The sequence below is a fragment of the Mesoplodon densirostris genome, chromosome 4 (assembly GCF_025265405.1).
Source record: "Mesoplodon densirostris isolate mMesDen1 chromosome 4, mMesDen1 primary haplotype, whole genome shotgun sequence".
Taxonomy (NCBI): domain Eukaryota; kingdom Metazoa; phylum Chordata; class Mammalia; order Artiodactyla; family Ziphiidae; genus Mesoplodon; species Mesoplodon densirostris.
The window spans coordinates 64,953,800-64,976,574 of NC_082664.1; the positions used below are offsets into that span (position 1 = coordinate 64,953,800).

General features: G+C 34.4%; 1 protein-coding gene across 5 annotated transcripts in view; it reads left to right on the forward strand.

The window, feature by feature from the left end:
* The window catches only part of RALGAPA1 (Ral GTPase activating protein catalytic subunit alpha 1), a 234,698-nt gene that overhangs the window by 75,070 nt on the left and 136,853 nt on the right, over nucleotides 1-22,775 (forward strand). For all 5 annotated transcript variants that reach the window (XM_060096301.1, XM_060096304.1, XM_060096302.1 and 2 more), the window contains exons 11-16: nucleotides 4,613-4,810; nucleotides 8,880-9,017; nucleotides 12,944-13,092; nucleotides 15,924-16,053; nucleotides 17,993-18,230; nucleotides 19,263-19,424. In XM_060096301.1, the coding sequence (XP_059952284.1) occupies nucleotides 4,613-4,810; nucleotides 8,880-9,017; nucleotides 12,944-13,092; nucleotides 15,924-16,053; nucleotides 17,993-18,230; nucleotides 19,263-19,424 (1,015 nt within the window). The remainder of the gene's footprint in view (nucleotides 1-4,612; nucleotides 4,811-8,879; nucleotides 9,018-12,943; nucleotides 13,093-15,923; nucleotides 16,054-17,992; nucleotides 18,231-19,262; nucleotides 19,425-22,775) is intronic.

Here is a 22,775-nt window from a genome sequence, read left to right on the forward strand (position 1 = left end):
TTTTTTTGAATGTTTGTTCAATTTTGATCTTTCATATTACCCTCCATGAATACGTCTCTTTCTCATTCATCATTGTAGCCATAGTGCATGGCATTGAGTTAGGCACCTAATAAATATTTGGTGAATGAATCAAACTTAGTAACTGTTGAGTGCTGGGCACTTTGTCAGTCCTAGCTGAGGGCTAACGTGTATTTCTAGAAGCTAAGTCTTGAGCTAATTTGTTATATAGCTGATAATGTTTTTTTTAGGGCCAGTTTAATGATTGTGAGTTCTATCTCAGATGAAGGTATTTATATTGTTACGTATCTTTAAAACAAAGATACAACTGTAAAACATAAATGCCCAAATTATTTGAAATGATAAAATTGTTCTCTATATCCAATAGAATAGGCATAAATGGACTCCAGACATTAACCCTCTATTTCATAAGGAAACCCATTTATTGTGCTTTATGTTGTTAGTTCTTGGAGGCTACAGTGAGGAGCCCCAAGTACTTTGATATGAGGTAAATATAACACATCAAGAGTTTAACCTTTAAAAGCACCACAGATTTATTTTATATGTATGTAAATTAAAAAAATATAAATGTACATACATATGCATAATTTTTTTCTGAAATCAGTGGGTGGCAAAGTATAATCTGGGGCTCATGAGAAATCTCCAGGATCTTTTGAGGTTCATAAGGTCAAAACCTTTTTCACTCTTGTTGTTTCACAAGTGTACTGTGAAGTTTTCCAGAGGATACCTGACATGTGATACTGTATCAGATTTAATGTAGAAGCAAGCAGATAGGGCCTCCCTGGTGGCGCAGTGGTTAAGAGTCCGCCTGCCGATGCAGGGGATACGGGTTCGTGCCCCGGTCTGGGAGGATCCCATATGCCGCGGAGCGGCTGGGCCCGTGAGCCGTGGCCGCTGGGCCTGCGCATCCGGAGCCTGTGCTCCGCAACGGGAGAGGCCACAACAGTGAGAGGCCCACATACCGCAAAAAAAAAAAAAAAAAAAAAAAAAAAAAAGAAGAAGCAAGCAGATAAGAGAATCCAACTGTCTTCTTTATTAAGCTAAACATTAAGGAGATTTGCAAAACTGTAAAATAATGCCACTCTTCTTTTAATTTGGAAAATGTGTTATTCGTGTTAACGTATAGCAGATTAGGGGTTCTGAGACCAAAATGCAAACCAGTGCTTTAAGGAGACAAAAAATTCCCAGGTCTGCTAAATGCTCACTGTATTTGATTAAATTTTAAAGAATGTGTCTGTCACAATCTGGGTTAATTAATAATGGAAGCACATTAAAAGAATAATCAGAGACCAACATGTTGTGTTAGTGTTTTTTCACTGAAGAAGAGAGCCTTAGCTACCAGTAAATCAGACCCCATTGTCAAAGCCAATTATTAGAAAACTGTATATACCAGGTTATCTTAAGCTGATACCATCAAGTATTTGATTTTTTCCATCTCCTGTTGTTTTGATTCTTCCTCCATGTAGTTGTCTGGATATGATGTTTTATGGTCATAGAACCATAAAACTGGAGATGACCTCATGCAGGTCTACCTACAGAGAGAAAATTTGCTGAACACATTGATTCAAATATTCTTGCCTATGATGACAGTTTCCCTTATTATCAATTAATACTTATGTCTGATTGTGAGTGGTTCTTCTTTGTAGAAAGATAAGGTGCCAATATGGATTTGAATTTTCTGGTCTGAGACAACCATTTCTCATTGTAAATGTATAAATCTACTTTTTATGCATCAGATTTTTAGCCATGGCTAACATCAGTCTTTCCTCAAGATCCTTATTTAGGGTGTCGGCAGAATCAGTGCAGGGGTCTGTAAGGACAAATGTCATACACATACACTCTAGTCTTTAGTAGATTCATCCAGCCACTTGGGGGGTATAGTGTGATAATTTATGCAATAAGGAAAATCTTAGCTCTGGATCTAATATTTTTAAAATTAGTAAACTTTTTTTAGAGCAGTTTTCAGTTCATAGCAAAAATGAGCAGAAAATAAAGCGAATTACCATGCTAATTTTTTTAAGTTAATTTTTCAGTATCTGAGAATAGAACTTTTTTGAGATTATTTGAGGTTTTTTTTTATTTTGTTTTGTTTTTTAAATCTTTAAGGAAGGCCGAGCTGTTGCTTCAGTTGTAAAATAGTCTTAGAGCAGGCAATGATGATCAAAATTATGCCATTGACCATTAAGCTGCTGGAACATGAGAATGAGAATTTGGAATGGGTTTGTTACATGGAGGAAAGTAGTAAGTAATGTATTGAGTTGGCCAAAAAGTGCCTTCGGTTTTAAAGTAAAAATAAAAGACATTTTCCATTTTCACCAAGAACTTTATTGAACAACGTATTCACCCTTTTGTTCCACTACTTTCTGCCATTTTCCAGGCAACTTCATAATTCCATCTTCCCAAAACGTTTTATCTTTTTGAGCAAAGAACTGTTCCAGGTGCCTTTTACAGTCTTCCAGGAAATGGAAATTTTTTCCATTAAGAGAATTTTGTAAAGACCAAAATAAATGGAAATCTGAAGGTGCAATTTCTTATGAATATGGCAGATGAATGAGAACTTCCCGGCCAAGCTATAACAGTTTTTGCCTGGTCATCAAAGAAATATGCAGTCTTGCGTTATCCTGATGGAAGATTATTCGCTTTCTGTTGACTAATTCTGGATGCTTTTCATCAAGTGCTGCTTTCAGTTGGTCTAATTGGGAGCAGTACTTGTTGGAATTAATCGTTTGGTTTTCCCGAAGGAGCTCATAATAGAGGATTCCCTTCCAATCCCAATATACACAACATCACCTTCTATGGATGAAGACCAGCCTTTGGTGTGGTTGTTGGTGGTTCATTTCGCTTGCCCCACAATCTCTTCAGTTCCACATCATTGTGTAGTATCCACTTTTCTTCGCCCATCACAATTTGTCTTAAAAATGGAACGTTTCGTTATGTTTCAGTAGAGAATTGCATGCAGAAATATAGTCAAGAAGGTTTTTTTTGCTTAACTTACATGGAACCCAAACATCAAAGTGATGAACATAACTAAGCTGGTACAAATGATTTTCAGTGCTTGATTTGGGTATTTTGAGTATCAACAATGTTGATTTTTCCCAATTAATGTCTCGATTTGATTGCTATCAACTTCAACTGGTCTACCTGACCCTGGAGCATCGTCCAGCGAGAAATCTCCAGCACGAACTTCACAAACTATTTTTGACATGTTTGATAGGTCACAGCACCTTCTCCATACACCACAGAAATCTTTTTTTGCATTTCAGTTAAGTTTTTACCTTTCTTGAAATAATAAAGCATAATATGCTGAAAATGTTGCTTTTTTCTTCTATCTTCAATATTAAAATGGCTACACAAAAATTCACCAATTTTGATAAGTCTTTTTTAAAATGCACGCTGATATGACAGCTGTCACATACAATCTAATGAAATTGTTTCGAATGAAGTTAAAGACAACTAAGTGCTGCTAGAGCCATCTTATGGAAAAAACTGAACGAACGTTTTGGCCAACGCGGTAGTTTGCTAGGGAATCAATAATAGCAAATAAATAAAAAGATTACCAAAGAACATTAAATACCCTATTGATATTACACATTAACTTTTCATCGTTATCTCAGGAACCTGATTTTCTTGGCTAGTTTCAATCAGATAAAATAAAGTCATTTAACCCCATGATTATTATTAAATACACCTACTGGTAATTCTAGACTAGAAAGTGGCAGGTTTTAGGTAAAGGTCTTGTGATTTTTTACAGTTGAAATTAATAGGTAATGGTTGTAAAAAAAAAAAGTCAAGTTCTATTTGTAAAAAAGTAAAGTGAAAATGTTAACACATAAACACAAACATGATAAGGGAAGGACTTTGGATAGTGAGATTAAGAGTATTTTTATTGTTTTATTTATGCAAGTATGAATTGTATAAAAGTTTTTTTTTCATGTGACAATGTTTTTGTGATGAGGAAGATACATACTTTTTTAAAATTTAAGGCAACCTGAAAGTACCTAAGGAAAGAATAACTGTAAGATATTCTTTTAACTTTCTAAGTATTTTTTGCCTTATTATTTGACTTGTATAACTTTATATATGTAAAATGAAAGAAGAAAGATGTAACTTTTTAAAAAATACTCTTAGAAAAGCTACGTTGCCTTTTTACTTGGTATTTTTATTACTTCTTAGAGTCATAGTTTTTGTTTTTTGATTAAAATCTTTTTATCAAAATTCATTTTAATGTTAATTTTAAAAAGCCTAATAATATAAGTTATAAAAATGTGATTTATTATGAAAAGGTGTATTTACATTAAGCTTTTAGGAGCATAGTTACAAGGAATATGTTCATTCTGAGATAGTACAGTTGAAACAATTCTTTGCTCCTTGTGCTGGAAATCAGTATCTCCCTACCAAAAGTATTTCTATCTTCATGTATTTACAAATTATTTGGAGACAAAAGGTTTCTTTCTGACCATGAATTGGTTGACTTTAACTCTTTAAAAATCATTTATATCTCACATTTTATAACAAGATAGAAATGTATGTGTTAGTGGTTTGTGGCAAAGTAAAAGGTATCATTATCTATATTCTCTCTTTTTTTTTTCACTAGGCATTTTTATTACCAATATGTGAAGCAGCAGCTATGAGAAAAGTGGTAAAAGTATATCAAGAATGGATCCAGCAAGAGGAAAAGCCTTTGTTCATGCAAGAGCCTGAAGAAATTGTGATCTCCTCTTCAGACTTACCATGCATTGACAATGTCACAGACCATGATATTTCAATGGAAGAAGGAGAAAAGAGAGAAGAGGTAAAATAAGACTTACGTATTTGAGTATGTTTAATAGATTAGATTTTCACAGAGTGAGATAATACGGGATAAATGGGAAGGTAAAGATACCTTTGAGTATACAGTTGATCCTTGAGCAACATGGGTTTGAACTGTGTGGGTCCATTTATACAGGATTTTTTCAATAGTATTGAGTAAGTACTACAGTACCACATGATCCATAGTGGGTTGAATCTTTCAGACATGGAGGAACCTTGGATACTGAGGACCAACTATAAGTCATACGCAGATTTTTGACTGCTCGGAGGGTTGGCACCCTAAACCCAGTGTTGCTCAAGGGTCAGTTATATTTTGCAATTTAGTTAATGTAACAGTTACCTCAGTACCCTATCCCAAAGCTCTTTGATGTGACAACTTTAAAAGAGGTTGTATTCTGATTCTTTAAGTCATTGCCTGGATCAAAATTAGATGCTATTATAAAAGGTATAATATTTAAAAGTGTGGTGGGAATTCCCTTTCTGTCCAGTGGTTAGGACTCGATGCTTTCACTGCTAGGCCTGGGTTCGATCCCTGGTTGGAGAGCTAAGATCCCCCAATACATCTTAGAGTGATTACCAAAGTGCAATTCCCCCTTGCCTGTCTTATTCATTTAGATGTCAGGAGTAAATGGAACCAGGGACCCAAATTCCACTCGTGCTCTCTCTTTTCTCATTCTTTCCTCTCTGTGAGTAAACTGCAGTACTTCTTTTCACAGACCAGCTTACTTAACAGGTCAGGATGTTTTTTATTCTGCAGTCAGCTCTAGTGCAAAAATTCCCAAGAAAGGATTCAGAGTATTCTGGTTTGTGTTTCACACTTGCCATTGGTCAGGTTCTCACCAAAAAAGTTACACTCTGATATTGACATATATCTTACTAAATCCAGATAGGAGTGACTTGGTAATCACCTTGATGGTTAATTAACTTCATCCGTGGATTTTTTTCAGGATATTAACATGTAAATGAATAATAGGCAACATTCTATAGGGATTCAATGAATCAATATTTATATATGTATGAATATGTATATATGATATATGTATATATCATACATATATACATGTATATATGTATATATCATATGATATATACATATATATATATGTATATTTAGCATCCTCCCCTAGTTCTAGAGGGAAAAAATAAAAGTAAGAAATATAATTGAAGTAAATAAAATTATATAAATTATGAAAGAATGTTCACAGTTGTATTTGTTATGTACCAGCAAAAACATCCAATTTTTGCATCAAGCTAGAAAATAAACCTATCAGTCTAAATAATTTGTTCCCCTCTAGTTTTCTGTTATGAATTTATAGCTCAATACTGAGCCTACCCTCTGTCATTTAGTATCCTTAAATAAAAATGGTAGGGGCTTCCCTGGTGGCGCAGTAGTTGAGAGTCCGCCTGCCGATGCAGGGGACACGGGTTCGTGCCCCGGTCCGGGAAGATCCCACATGCCACGGAGCGGCTGGGCCCATGAGCCATGGCCACTGAGCCTGTGCATCCAGAGCCTGTGCTCCGCAATGGGAGAGGCCACAACAGTGAGAGGCCCGCCTACTGCAAAAAAAAAAAAAAAACAGAAAAAAAAAGATAGATAATAAATCTACTTACATACATAGTAAAAAAACAAGTAGTGGAAAGGAGGGAGGAAAGCCAGAAGGAAGGAAGCTACAAATGCAGGGTGATGTAGGTGTATTGCATAGGTGTGTCCTATTGGCTCCTTACATACTTCACCAGTGTTGCCATTAGAGATGTGATTTCTTGCTAATGGCGTGAACCAAAAAACAAAAGTTGTAATCTTTCATTGATTTGTATTTCTGGTAAATTCGATATATATGTATATAAATCATTTAAAATTTGGTGTTAATTATAAAATGGAGTTGTTACAGATTCAGATAATTAATTATTAATGGGTTTTTTATTCACAGAGTGTCTGACACATTTGAAAGACATGCAGAATACAGGACAGTTTGTGTATGTGCAGACTGTCATGTGCCTTGTTGTATGTTTAGCATTACCTGGCTTATCCCATTAAATCCCAGTGATATTCTCAATTCTTGTGACAACAAAACACTCCGACAAGTTTGAGTGCTGTCTAAAATATGTAATGCCCATTTTTAGAACAAGTGTTAGAGATAGAAATATGAAAAGACATCATTTCTGTCTTTAACAATGCTTTAGCAAGAAGACAAGCATGCAAATTTAAGTATTATAAAACAATATTATTGCTATGATCCTACAGTGTGAAAGAGGGAATACCTAATTCCGCCTAAGAAAGGCTTCAGTGAGGAAGTAGTATAATACAAAGAGCAGGTAACAAGTGGGAAAGGAGCCACACAGTGTGAATAACTTCTACAAAGATGTAAGAGACACTGAGAAGACTTTTATTTGGCTGTAGCTAAGAGCAGGTGGTTGAGAGTGGTAAGAGCCACTATAGACAAGATAGAGATAGACAAGAACTAGGCTCTGTTTAGTAACTTGTGTGCCATTGTAGTGGACTTTGATTACATTCTAGACACTGGAAAGATTATGAATAGAAAAATGGCATGGATAGTTACATATTTCAGAAGGCTCATACCAAGCTCAGAGTGGAAGATAGATTGGAGGTCAGTCTGGAGGCAAGGACACTAGTTAGGAAGTATCAGAAGTGAGATAATAAGTACCTGATAAAGGAAAGTGGCAGTTACAATGGGAATATAAGGGAGAAGACAGATAAATGAGCTCCTTTGGTGGTGAAACCAGTATTTTTTCTTTTTTTTTTTTTTTTTTGGCGGTACGCGGGCCTCTCACTGTTGTGGCCTCTCCCGTTGCGGAGCACAGGCTCCGGATGCACAGGCTCAGCAGCCATGGCTCACGGACCTAGCCGCTCTGTGGCATGTGGCATGTGGAATCTTCCCGGACCAGGGCACGAACCCGTGTCCCCTGCATTGGCAGGCGGACTCTCAACCACTGCGCCACCAGGGAAGCCCTGAAACCAGTATTTTGATGATTAATTGGGTATGAGGAACGAAAAGGTGTCCCAAGTTTCTTTTTTTTTTGCAACCAGGGTAGTTGCCATTCGCACATGAATAGGAGAGAAAATAAGTGCGGTGGTGGTGACGATGGCCAAGGAGGCTATAGGAGTTGGTAGGAAGGGGAGGGCATGGTTATGTAAATTTACTTTTAAGTATCTTGAAGTTGAGGTGCTTGTGGGTCATTCAGGAAGAACTGTTCAGAAGATACCTGATCATAGAAGTATGGAGCTTGAGAGAAAGCTATAGATCAGACCATGGCATAATGTATTGGCTACTCGGACAGCACTGAGTTCCAGTACTGCTTCTGGTAATGAAACAATAGTTTATATTAGACTGAACCTCCCATATATTAAAATTGTATATTAAAAATATATATTAAAATATATATTAAAAAAAGTATTTGAAGATACTGGTGAGTGACCAAAAGCAGAAAGAAACTAGAGAGAAACTTTAAAAAAGGGATCAACTCTGAGTGAAATTTCTCTTTGACTGAGGGAGCTCCCTAGTCAGCAGGACTTTGACAGCTAAACTCAAGCAGAAAGCTACGGTGTTAGTGGTTTGAAGTAGCAGTATTCATCTATCTTCGGATAACAGGAATTTTACTACTCTTAAGTAGGATAAATAGAAGCTAGTTTCTATTGTTTTATTTAAGTCATTTGGATTCTGGCATTTATTTGCTTTACAACAGAATTTATCTTTTACAAAGCTGTAAATAATATGATCCCATTCTTGAGTGTGTAAATGTACAGAAGGGAGGTTTATACATTAGATAGATAGAAAAATGTCTATATCTGAAATAATACAATTTCTGGCTGGTCCTTATGGATGATTTTTTTTTACTTTCTTTGTATTTTTGTCAGTGAGAACCTTTTTTACAGTGCACCTATACGTTGTTTTTGTAGTCAAATAGGGTATGTTCTATTTTGAGAAGATGTTTAGCAGAGGCACCCAGTAGTTTCCAGTTTACTTCTTCAGCTTACTGACTTGTCACAGCATTCTTAATTGATGAAATATTAAAAACTTGATATTTTGCTTCAGGAAAATGGGACCAGTATTGCTGATCATGTTCGAAATTCCACTTGGGCAAAAAATGGCACCTACCAAGATGTTCTTCATAATGCTTCTGAAGAAGCCATAGAACAAAACATACGAGCTGGTGCCCAAGCAGTTTTGCAGGTAGATCACTTGTTGTTATTTTTTTTAAATAAAATAAAAATCATTAAATATTTCAAATACAAAATTCAGTATTTCAGTGTAATTTTTAAAATATAATGAACTCACCACCCACATTTATTAATTATCATTATGCCATATTAATTTTGTTTTTCCCTTAACTTTCATTTCACTTCATAATGTATTGATAAACATTACATTTTTTTTCTAGACAATTTTAAACTTTATATAAATTGTGTCATGGTGTACTGTCATCTGCAACATTTTGCATTAACCATTATGTTTTTGAGATTTGTTGTTGATACATAGGCATAGTTAATTCATTTTAAACTACTTTGTGGTATTACAATTTATGATTATTTCATATTTATTCATTTTTCTGTTGATGGTTTTTTGTTTCCAATTTCTCAGTATTCCAGATAATGCTACATTAAACATGCTATACATGTATTTTTGAGCACATGTGGGAGAATTTCCGTAGGATATATACATAGAAGTGGAATTACTGGGTTGGAGCATTTGTACATTATCAGCTTTACTTTACTGTTATTGCCAAATTGTTCTCCAGCATGGTTATAATAATTTACATTCCGTCCAGTAGTGCTTGTTAAGTTCTCATTTCCTTATGTCTTCCTCATTACTTGTATAGTCAGATTTTAATTTTTGCTGCTCCTGTGTGTGTGAAATGTTGTCTCATTTTTTTTTAGTTTGTGTTTCCCTGTTTCAATTTGCTTTTCCTTCATCACTACTGAAATTGAGCATCTTTTCTCATGTATGAATGGCCTGTTAATATGCTTTTTCCATTATTCTTTTGGATTGTTTGTCTTTTTGTTATTGCTTTTTAGTTCATTATATTCATTCATTTTTTTAAATCATACTGTTTTTGTCAAGGCCACATGTGACCTCCCCATTGTTAAATCGAATGGATGTTTTTCAATCCTAATTTTACTAGAGTTGTCTGGAGCATTTTAGAGTAGATCATTCCCTCGCTGTTGAAACCCTTCTTCATCTGGCCTTCAGAGTAGCATACCCTCCTGTGTTTCTCCTAACTCACTGGCCTCTTCTCAGATTTTTTTTTTTTTTTTTTTTTTTTTTTTTTTTACTGATTTTTCAATATATTTCTCAACTTTTCATGTTGAAGTGCCGAGGAATCAGCTTTCAGATCTCTTTTCTATGTAAACTTGCTCTCTTGTTGATCTCATCCATTCCTATGGCTTTAAATGTCATCTATATACTGCAACTTCTACATTTTATCTCTAGTCTGATACTTCTTATCTGAACTCTATGAGTCCTGAACTCAAATATTGAAATGCCAAGTTGACATCTTCACTTCAATATCTAATAGATATCTCAAACTTGACATGTCTAAAACTTGGCTTCTCACCTTATTCAACAAACATGCTCTTCCTGCAGTTTTCCTCGCTTCATTTGATGGCAGCTGTTTTTCAGTTGCTCAGGCCATCTAATTTCCTATATTTCTTTTATATCTTATATCTAATTTGACGACAAATCCTGTCAACTTTCAAAATGTATGCAGAATCTGACTGCTATTCAGCACTCACCCTACCTCTTGTGTTCAAGCCTCAGTAATCTTTCATCTGGATTATTGCAATAAATTTCTAATTTGTATTCTTGCTTCTGGTCTTGCCCATCCATCATCCTGGTATATTCTCAACACAGTAGCCAGAGGGATCCTGTAAAATGTAAGTCAGATCATGTTATTTTTCTGCTCTGCTGGCTTTTCCTTATCACTAAGCATAAAAACAAATTTCTTCCCAATGGTCTATCAGGCCTTTACATCATTGCTCCTCAGAGTGTGGTCCACAGACTAGTGCTGGTCCACAAGGTAATTAAAAATTTGAGAGTGAGAGTTTAGAAACTAAGTCATTTAATGTCTCTTGATTCTGATGAAAAGTCTTTTTTTCATTTCCTTTTACCTATTCATTTTTTAAATTGTATTTTATAATAAGATTGTTCTGTAAGACTGGGGGGGAAACCTGTTCCCTCACCACTGGCAGTGTGAGAAGCTCTGCTTCACATGCTCTCGCTGTTTCTCAACGTTATCTCCCACTGCTTTTCCCCTTCCTCACTTCACTCTGTACTTCTTGCTGTTCCTCAGATATGCTAGGCCGGCTCTCACCAGTCCTTTAAACTTGCTTTTCCTTTTCTTTGGAACGGTTTTCTTCCATGTTGCTACATAGTTGAGCTTTGCTTTTCCTTTTTTAAGTCACCCATATTTATATCCATTCTCTGCTCTGTGCCACTTCCTTTGCTTACTGGGTTTCCTGGGACAATGAGGTGATATTGAGTACCCCTGTCTTGTTCTTGGCTTTTGGCACTACTTCAAAATGTCTCAGGTTCACACAGAACTTTTCAGGTTCAATTACTAATATAACATTTGCTGTAGTTCTTGATAAATATTCTTTTTCAGATTAAGGAATTTTACCTTTTTTCTTAGTTTGCTAAATTAAAAAAAATAATGAATAAGTGCTAAATGCTTTTCTTTATGCATTATGATGATCCTACTTTTTTCCATTTTAATCTATTGATAGGATATAGTATATTAATAGACTTTTCCAATGTCAAGGCATCCTTACATTTCTGGGGTAAATAACTACTTGGTCATAAAGTATTATATTTTGATCAATTTGAATTGCTGCTGTTTTTTGAAGATTTTTGTCTATATGTTCATAAGTGATATTGGTCTCTTACTTTTCTTATGTGTCCTTGTCTGTTTTTGATAACTGGATTATAGTTTTATAAAAATAAATTGGGTAGTTTATTTGTCTCTGAAACAGCTTGTGTAAAATAGGGATCATCTACTGGGAAGGCTGGGCAAAACTCTGCCTGTAAAGCAGTGTAGGCCTGGTGTTTAGGGATGGATCAGGGATACCTTGATTACCAGTTCACTTTCTTTTATGGTATTGATATATACGTCTTTTGTATTTCTTCTTGAGTCAGTTTTGGCTATTTATGTTTTATCTAAAAAATAATCCATTTTATTAAATTTTCAATTTTATTGACATAAAGTTATTCATTGAATTATCATTTTAAAATTCTCTACTGGCTATGTAGGTATGTCCGTATTTTATTTCTAATGTTATTTGTGCCTCTTTTTTGCTTTTCTTAGTCAGTGTTGTTAGACTTCCAGAGTCAGCTCTTTTCCCATTTTTAAAGTTAGCTTAATGTTCTTTTCTCACATGATTTTACAACTGTATTTTGCCATGGAGTTCATCCAGGGGATTTAAATCAGAATTATGGGTGTAGAAGATGTAAATGTCCTAGGTTCACAATAGATGTAATGTTCTGTTCCTCCAAAGTGTCTTTGAAAACCTTTGCACATACCTGTCACCATTATAACAACTTTCTCCTCAGTAACAAAATACAATTAATGATTTGATTATAATGAATTTAATTAAAGATACATACTGATGGACCCTGATTGGTAGTACTATAATATGCAGTCTGTTATTACCAAAACAGATATGCACACATAGTCAATAAACATGAAAAAAGAGAATAGATGATGTTGAACACCTCATTCAGAAAGTCCATCTTGATTGAGGTATCATCTTTTATCCTAAACGATTTTTAATTTTTATTGTTCTTTTCATTTTATGACAACAATCAGGTTGTTATATTAAAGCGCCCTCACTTTTAAAAAATGCTGTTTTTCACTTGGCTTATTTTTTTCAGGTGCCTACTAGTAATTTTATATTTGTCTAGATAAACATAAAAATAGATTAATGAGCTTAAATTTCCAATATCAAGCTGGTGGTAGAATCAGGGTTAGAATTAACCTACAGTCTAATGCTTTTAAGTTTGTTGTAGATCACCTAGTTATCAGCATCTTGAGTTGTTTTCCCTTTGAATAAGAAATTTCCCATTGAAATTCTGTAATGAATCACTAATGATTTCTTTTATCTTAGGTGTTTATTATAAACTCCTCAAACATATTTCTTCTTGAACCTGCAAATGAGATTAAAAATCTTCTGGATGAGCACACAGATATGTGTAAACGAATTCTTAACATTTATCGGTTCATGGTTGTGCAAGTATCAATGGACAAAAAGACTTGGTAAAAATACTTATCTTTTTTTTTTTTATTGTGTATATGAGCATAGTAAATTCTAGAGGAATAGTGCCTGTGAAGAGGGCTTGTAACAATATTGTACAAGCTTCTATTATTGAATGAATGAGTGAATAAATATTTTATGTAATAATCATGATGACACAGTGGTCTCCTTCACTTTATCTCAAACATCTTTGATCAAACTGCCACAAGATACCTTTGTTTATCTTTCTAAAGTGGGCATGTGATGGCCTCCCCCACTTCCCGCCACCCCCAGGAATGAATACTGGCATGCAGGTATGAATAAATGAATTTATATGTGTGAATGAATGAATAAGTAAATGACTGAATGTATGAATGCCTGATTCCTCAACCTAGCATTCAAGGCTTTGTACAGTCAGGCTCCTGAGTACTTTTCTAGCCCTTTCTCAAGCCTAAACTCCACCCTGCAGAATGAGATCCTACCTCCCAGCTTTATCAAATTTCTGTCTCTCGAGCACAGTCTGAACTTTTCTTTAGAGTGTCTGATTCCTGTCATCTTTTCCTATTGTTACCATAACTATCCTTAGATTCTACCTTCCTTTTTCCACATAGCCTTATTTTTTTAGCTCACTTCCTTTCATTCTGTATTTGTACCTCTGTTGTAGATTTTGTCAAAATTGTCTTAGTTCCTAAGTTACTTGTAAAATGTTCATTTACCTCACTGAATTGAGATGCCCTGAAAGGTATATATACTGGTTGTCTTGTTTTTATATTTCCTACATTTCTTAACATAGTATGGATACTCTATAAATATTTGTTTAATTGAATGAAAAAAGAGGCCTTTTAGAGAGATGAGAAGAGCAGTTCTTCGGTTTCTGTAAAAATGATACATGTTCATTGTAAAATTCAAACAAAAGTTTTAAAAAGAAAAGAAAAGTTGCCCAATAGCTCACTCTCTAGAGGTAATTATTGTTTGCCCTTTGGTGAACATCTGGTTCACCAAACCACACAGTCTCATAGTATTATACCATATGTATGTACCATAATTTTCTTAACTAATCACCTGTTGCTGGATATGTAGTTACTTATTTTGTTGTTGGAGGAGGGGAGGATAATGAACATCCTTGTATGTATACAATTTTCCTCCTTTGAGTCATTCTTAAAAACTGGGAGTACTTAGTCAAAGAATGTGCCTACTTTGTGTTCTGTTACATATGGGAAAATGGTTTTATTTTGAAAAAGCTTTTGATTAACACAATATTGATATAGTTACATCTAGAAGTAGTTATTAACTGATTTGGAGCACTTTTTCTGTGTCAGGTATCTTTTTAATCTTTTTACATCTATTTTCTTTCTTAATCCTTGTAGCACCCTATGAGGTAGATAATTTTACATGGTGATTCTTAGGCACAAAGAGATTAAGTAATTTATCATTGTTCACACAGCATAAATTTGAACTGTGGTCCTACTGACCATTCTTTTGTTAGTCCTTCCCCTTTTATTTTCTTTTTATATGCTTTTAATCAATGCTGTTGGTCCAGGTTAAAGTGAGAGACTTGCTATGTGGAACACAATTTTAGAATTTTTAAAAATTTTATAAGTTCCCTTGAAGTCATAGCATTATGAAAGATTTCTCACATATTTACATTGAATTTATAAGACTTTATGAATTAAAATCATTATTGTATTACAAAGTGAAAAGTTATCTAATAATATATGAATGAATTATGGTTTGACCACAAATCAGAAAGATTTATTTGGAAAACCTATTCTTTATTGAATATGTGGTTGACTTTAAATGGCTTTTCATTTCATATAGTGAAGCTAGAAGCCTAAGGTTACAAACGTGTTACCTCTGATTTTTATGAGTTGAATGCATACGTTTGTTTGGTTAATAAATTCAGGAGAGTTTTCATTGAGTGATACTTTTATATTTAATTCTGCCCTTACTTCCCAGAAAAACCATGATATTAGATCTGGGATTTCTTGCTGCCTCTGCTGCATTTCTCACATGGACTGTCCCACATATTGCTATGCCTAGAATGGGCCTGCAAATAAGCCAGAGAGGAGGAAGCTTGATAGACTTGGGTTGTTAGTCTGACTATACACCCAACTGAAATCCCCTTGTCAGACTTTTTTTTTTTTTTTTTTTTGTATGTGGTTGCATCAGTTTTTGAATTATCAGGTGCAAATAAGGTAGTTTTATGGTCTTAATATTAAGCATCTAGGAGGAAGAGGCAAGATAAGGATAATATAATAGGGTTGGCTTGACTTGCAGTACACGAAGAGGATAAAGAATTGAAAGATGGCCAAACGAAAAAGGATGGAAAGAAGCAATAGAGTGATGGTTCTTGATTACTTGTCAGGCTCATTGTGATCTGTTAGTCTTAAAATATCATGTAATTTTTGAAATTGAACCTGGTACAATTCTAGATATGCAGTTGTTCTCCATATTGTAAAGATGGATGAGATGGACAGGTATCAAGGTAGAATTGTATTGTATAGACAGATGAGTGTTCTTCAGACAGCTCCCTAAGGTCACTATTTGATTTGTGGGGTGGAGGGATGGGAGCAGTCTCCGTATTCTCACTCGCAATTCATCAGCTGTTGTATAAATTTTTATTTGGTGAGAGGTATTGTGGCTGAGAAATGGCTTAAAAATGGCTGGTATAGATTTATAAAATGGAATTTTATATTTTAATATTTAAAGAATTCTAAAATTTGGAAAGATATTTGGTATTTGAGTTAATGAAAGATAATAACGTTTTTATAACAAATATTAATTTGAAAGTTATTCATTAACCAAAAGCAAACATATGGAAAAAGGAAACATTAATTAATTTTTTTACTTTAAGGGAACAGATGCTGCTTGTGTTGCTCAGAGTCACGGAGTCTGTACTGAAGATGCCATCACAAGCTTTTCTACAGTTCCAGGGGAAAAAAAATATGACCTTGGCAGGTCGACTTGCAGGACCACTTTTCCAGGCAATAAAAATAAATAAATAAATAGATAAATAGGTGGATAGATATGTATTTTTTCTTAAGACTCATTGAGCCCTGAACTTACTACCTGGGAAGAAAGCTTTAAATCAGAAATCATTTCATATTAAATAATTTTTTGTAGAGCCAAATAAAAGTTGCTTATCTAAATAGACTATTTGCCGTACATACAAACTCAACCTAATAGAGGAAATATCAATCAAGTCTGTGAAAAAAGTGTTAAAACAAGCTGATTATATTTATCTCCTGTGTGGTACACTTATGTATGATTGCAAAAAGCTGCCAGAAGGCTTCATGATAATGGCTTGATTGTTTGCATTATGAGTTTCCAGGTCTCTGGGATTGTTAGAAAAACAAGACTTTAAGTCGTTCTGTAGTAAAGAAAAAGTAGTAAATCACGATTCTTTCTTACCATGCTATTCTGGAAGACTTTATTCTCTTCACGTCTTCATTTGAAGTATCAGTGGTAGTTGATTATACAGGAATTATATGCTGTGTTTTCCAACCTAAGGATAGAGTACCGACTTTAAATGTATTATGGATTATTTGGAAAATGGAAAGCAAAGTAGTATTTTTTTAAAGATGACACATTAAATACAAATACATGGATAAAATGGTTCTTTTTTTTTTTTGCGTTACACGGGCCTCTCACTGTTGTGGCCTCTCCCCTTGCGGAGTGCAGGCTCCGGACGCACAGGCTCAGCGGCCATGGCTCACGGGCCTAGCCGCTCCGCGGCATGTGGGATCCTCCCGGACCGGGGCATGAACCCGTGTCCCCTGCATCTGCAGGCGGACTCTCAACCACTGCGCCACCAGGGAAGCCCCTATAAAATGGTTCTTAATGTCAAGGATAAAAGCTATCTCAGCTCTCATTCTTGGCCATTAGTGTAGCCATTCAAATGATTATTTTTTTCCCAGATATGCTGGTTCACCTAAAATTCTGTGATGGTAGTGAATAAGTCTTTGAAACCAGCTACATTTATTACCTAAACTCCTCTTGACTTCATGAGTTCCCTACCCCCACCGCCATGGTTAGAACTAACCCAATGGTGGGCGCTATTGGAAGGTAAAGTTTTAGCTTGCTACATGGAATAACTTTTTTGTACTCTGAATGTTTAAAAATAGAATGGAGGGCCACTCGTTATTACTATTTTATTTCATAAACTCTTCTCATTTTTATCTTTATACTTAATGTATAAATTTATGTGAATTCCTTAGTAAAATTGGTTGAGTTAAAAAAAACTTTTATTTTGTGACTTATTTCTTCAATAGTAGGATTATATCTTTGGTAGAAATCTATAAAGTCTCAGGGGTGCAGCCTGGTTAGTAATTTCTGCCCTTTTATGAATAAGTTTTTTATTCTGTGATTGGATTTGTTACAGAACACCTTTAATTCCTCTGGTGTCTTTAAAATGAAATTTAATTTTATCCTTCAGTTTACGTTTAAGTTTTCAAAAACACATTTCAGTAAGTTAAATATATCTCTAGTAACTTTTTTTTGAATATTCAAATTGTATAATTAGTGATTCCCATCTTTAATTTGAGAATGTAGGTTTTGTTGTTTTAGTTCAATAACTACTAACTACTCAATAATTTCAACACGTAATAGTGTGGAGACTTTTATCTCTTTTTAAACAACATTTATTTAACATTAACATAATGCAGCATGAAGGGTAGTTAAACTTTAGGGAGATTTCTTTTCAGTTTTGGTAACTTGTCCTAATGCCAGAATGTTGGGAATTGGCAGTTGTTGAAATTTATAGTAGGTACTAATGAATGCTTGAATTACTTTTATAAGTATTATGTACCAAGAAAGGATATCATGGATATTATATGATTTAAAGTTCTGCTTGTTTTGGTGTGATTTTTTAATAATTGATTTTGAATATATTTCATTGTTATTTCTGATTATTTGTCTTTATAGACTCTTATAGTTGCCTGGATTAAAGCAAATCTAAATGTGTACATCTCCCGAGAACTTTGGGATGACTTACTCTCAGTATTGTCATCATTGACCTATTGGGAAGAGTTAGCCACTGAATGGTCACTGACTATGGAGACACTAACTAAAGTTTTAGCTAGAAATTTATATAGTTTGGATCTCAGTGATTTACCATTGGATAAGCTGAGTGAACAGAAACAAAAAAAGCACAAAGGGAAAGGTAAGAGTTGTTCACAAAGATGCTCCATATAAATTTGTTTAAATAATTTGGTCTGGGAAAATCAAGCCAGGGAGAGGTGTGAAGGTAAAAGTTATATTTTCTCTTAATTATTCCCTCCTTAATTTACCCTGAAGGTTAAAAATTTTCAACAGTGAAACATGTAGGTACCTTGTAATTGTTCTTGAAGAGCCTTAAATTCAACAGTAATTTTGATGAGAAATAAAGTATTCTGTATGTTGTTCTCTACATATCTAGCTAAAGTTACATAAATAATTCAGAATCTTAAATATTTTATCTTTAACAATTAACCAAAATGGAAATTTATAAAACAGTCTTCCTTTTTATCATACATAATTTTTTATTGAAACATAGAAGGTGATTTCATGTTACTCTATTTAAAAAGAATTGTGTGAGAAATTCTTTTAAAAGCATTTTCTTAGTTTTAACAAAAGCAAACATTCCCTGGATGTGGATTATATACCTGCCTAATGTTAAAAAGCTGGAGAGGGACAGTAACATAGTGATTATATCATAAAAACATGTCCTTATAACTTTGGGTTTGCTGATATTTTTCACTCTTAATAATTAGTTGCTGTCTAGAGATTACATCTGAGTCACATTTCATACTTAACAATAGTCCAGAGTGCTAAGTGTGTGACCAAACTACTTTTTCCTGGACTATTTATTTTCCAAGTGGCTATTATTGGCAGGTAGAGATAGAGTAACTTCCACCACAGGATGGATTTTGGTTAGCTCATTTTCTATCCTTTTTTGCCTGTCCAAATATTTCACTTCTATATGAAGCAAGTGGGTGGCAGAGTATTTATAATTGTTTATTGTTGATGTATTTTTTAAAATCTGCCTCAGTTTTGGAACATGAAAATGAAGTTCAGAAAAACCTTATGGTATGCAAACATTTTATCTAGTTACTTTATGAGTAAACCTAAGAGTCTGAGGCAAAGTGGCACACATAATTCAAAGAGATTATTGATATGGTGACGGTACACTGAGATTGAAAATCTGCATTTCTAGGAGTGGGACATGAATTTCAGAAAGTTTCAGTTGACAAGTCATTTTCTAGAGGATGGAGTCGCGATCAGCCTGGCCAAGCCCCAATGAGACAGAGAAGTGCAACAACCACTGGTTCCCCAGGAACGGAAAAGGCGAGGAGTATAGTACGGCAAAAAACTGTTGGTATGTACTCTTTAAAATCATGAGAATTGTATGGGGCAATACGTTTATAGTCCTTAGTAACAATGTATATAAATACACTGTTTTCTTATCCGTTGGTTTTTGTTAAATGAAAAACTTCCATAGGAAAACCTTTTTTTCAGTAATACTTGGAGTCTGATAACATGCTGTGTTATCGCTTTATGCTATTAAGATGTGTCTTACATTATTGTTTTTATGTAGTTTATTTTACTGTTGCTATCAATAATTTTAAACGTTACTTTACAGAATTGAAGAAGTAGAACTCTGATTCACTTTACAGAACTCATGTATTAATTGATATAGTTTCTACTAAGTGAATATACTCATAAACATGGAAAATTAGGTAGCATATTTTCAGTGCTACAATTATACAATTATATTGGCTTCACAAATTTCCAGTGAGGAATTCATGCTCTCTACTTGTAGACAGCTGAGGCCAAGGTGGAGTATATTGCTAGGTTCCTTGCTGCCTTTAACAAGCATGGAAGAAATTTCTGTGATGGGAAGAATTTCTGGATGTAGGTTCACCCAGCATACTGTGGACCTAGTTACCATCTTATTCCTTTTCCTCTCAGAGATTTATAACTTGGTCTTCATTGTAGTAGAAAGAGTGCTGCAAGGAAAAACGAGGACTTTGTCCTGATCTTTTTTTTCACTCTGTCATCACTAAATAGCTAGATAACCTTGAATAATTTACTGAACTTTCTAGGCGTTATTTACTTCATCTGTATAGTGGGTATGATAATATCTCACATGCCTGAAACAAAATTGCTTGAAGTTACTTCAGGCTTTGCAATCTGTGATTCTGTGGAAGGAGAATTTTCTCTGGGAATGTATCTATATTTGATGGTAATCAGTGAAAAACACTACTATTTTAAAGAAATTTAAAAACATTGTAGAACGTGTCTTCTATGAAATGATGGGTTCTAAAGTGTTAAGAATTACAGTTCTAAAGGAAGAAAAAGGAGAAAGAGAATAGGGAAATTAAAGATTTTAGAAGAATTAAAAATGTTTAAAATTGTTCAAAAGAATATTTTCACAGTTGTCTTCTGCCTATAAAATAACCATAGAATTATATTGATTGTATATGTCAAGCCAGAAGAATGAGAGATTATACAAGGAAAAAGGATATTGATGGATAAAAGTTAATATAATTTAATTTTGGTTTAGAATTACATTTTGAAATTCTTGGGAAGATATTGATTACATCTGAAATGCCTTTCTTCATTTTATGTTAATGTCACATTTATAGAAAATATTTCTATATTGGTTATGAAGGAATTGTTCTTTTAATTTTAAAATTTTACTTAAAACTAGAATCTTTTTAAAAAGTTCCATATATATTTTTTTCTGATTATAGAAGTAATTTATGCTTAGTGTGGAAAATAAAGTTTAAGGAAGCATAAAAACATATTAGGTGTCTAATGAGAAGAAATCATTGCTAACATGTTGGCATATTTCTAAACTTTATAAAAGCATGTGTGAGTAAAATACTCATCTTAAAAGTATACCTGACTGATTACTCTCTGATACCTATGTTAAAACAGTCTTGCCTGGCTTGCTCATTGGACTAACCTATCAAATAAAAAGTTAAAGCATTACCACAGCAAAGGAAACCATAAACAAGACAAAAAGACAACCCTCAGAATGGGAGAAAATATTTGCAAATGAAGCAACTGACAAAGGATTAATCTCCAAAATTTACAAGCAGCTCATGCAGCTCAATATCAAAAAAACAACCCAATCCAAAAATGGGCAGAAGACCTAAATAGACATTTCTCCAAAGAAGATATACAGATTGCCAACAAACACATGAAAGAATGCTCAACATCATTAATCATTAGAGAAATGCAAATCAAAACTACAATGAGATATCATCTCACACCAGTCAGAATGGCCATCATCAAAAAATCTACAAACAAATTCTGGAGAGGGTGTGGAGAAAAGGGAACCCTCTTGCACTCTTGGTGGGAATGTAAATTGATACAGCCACTATGGAGAACAGTATGGAGGTTCCTTAAAGAACTAAAAATAGAACTGCCATACGACCCAGCAATCCCACTACTGGGCATATACCCTGAGAAAACCATAATTCAGAAAGAGTCATGTACCACAATGTTCCTTGCAGCTCCATTTACAATAGCCAGGAAGGACATGGAAGCAGCCTAAGTGTCCATCAACAGATGAATGGATAAAGAAGATGTGGCACATATATACAATGGAATATTACTCAGCCATAAGAAGAAATGAAATTGAGTTATCTGTAGTGAGGTGGATGGACCTAGAGTCTGTCACACAGAGTGAAGTAAGTCAGAAAGAGAAAAACAAATACCATATGCTAACACATATATATGGAATCTAAAAAAAAAATGGCCATGAAGAAACTAAGGGTAGGACGGGAATAAAGATGCAGACCTACTAGAGAATGGACTTGAGGACACAGGGAGGGGGAAGGGTAAGCTGGGACAAAGAGAGAGAGTGGCATGGGCATATATACACTACCAAATGTAAAACCGATAGCTAGTGGGAAGCAGCTGCATAGCACAGGGAGATCAGCTCGGTGCTTTGTGACCACCTAGAGGGGTGGGATAGGGAGGGTGGGAGGGAGGGAGACGCAAGTGGAAAGAGATATGGGGATATGTGTATATGTATAGCTGATCCACTTTGTTAATAAAGCAGAAACTAATACACCATTGTAAAGCAATTATACTCCAATAAAGATGTTAAAAAAAAAGTTAAAGCATTACAAATTTTGTTTAGAAAGGTAGCTGGATAAAGTTGGAAAATACTAATACTAGAAAATGTTGAACTCCTTGCATCAGATTTCATTACATGTCAGTACCATAATTTAACCTGTATCCTGAAGATGGACTTCTAATTTCCAATTTTGTGCTGTTAAAAATGGTACAGAATATAGTTATGTATATTTCTATACTTTGTGCTTACATGCAGATATGTCTGTAGGTTTAATCTACAGGATTTGGAATTAAATTGCCCTTTAAACAATGAGATACCACTACATATCTATTAGAATGGCTGAAATCCAGAACATTGGCAACATGAAATGCTGACAAGGATATGGAGCAACAGTAACTCTCATTGCTCGTGGGAATAGTACAGTCACTTTGGAAGACAGTTTGGTAGTTTCCTAGAAAACTAAACATACTCTTACCATAGAATCAAACCATCCTTGGCATTTACCCAAGTAAGTTGAAAACGTATGTCCACACAAACATTGGCACTCGAATATTTGAAGCAGCTTTATTCATAAACTCGGAATTTATGCCAGAACTTGGAATCAACCAAGATATTCTTAAATAGGTGAATGAATTA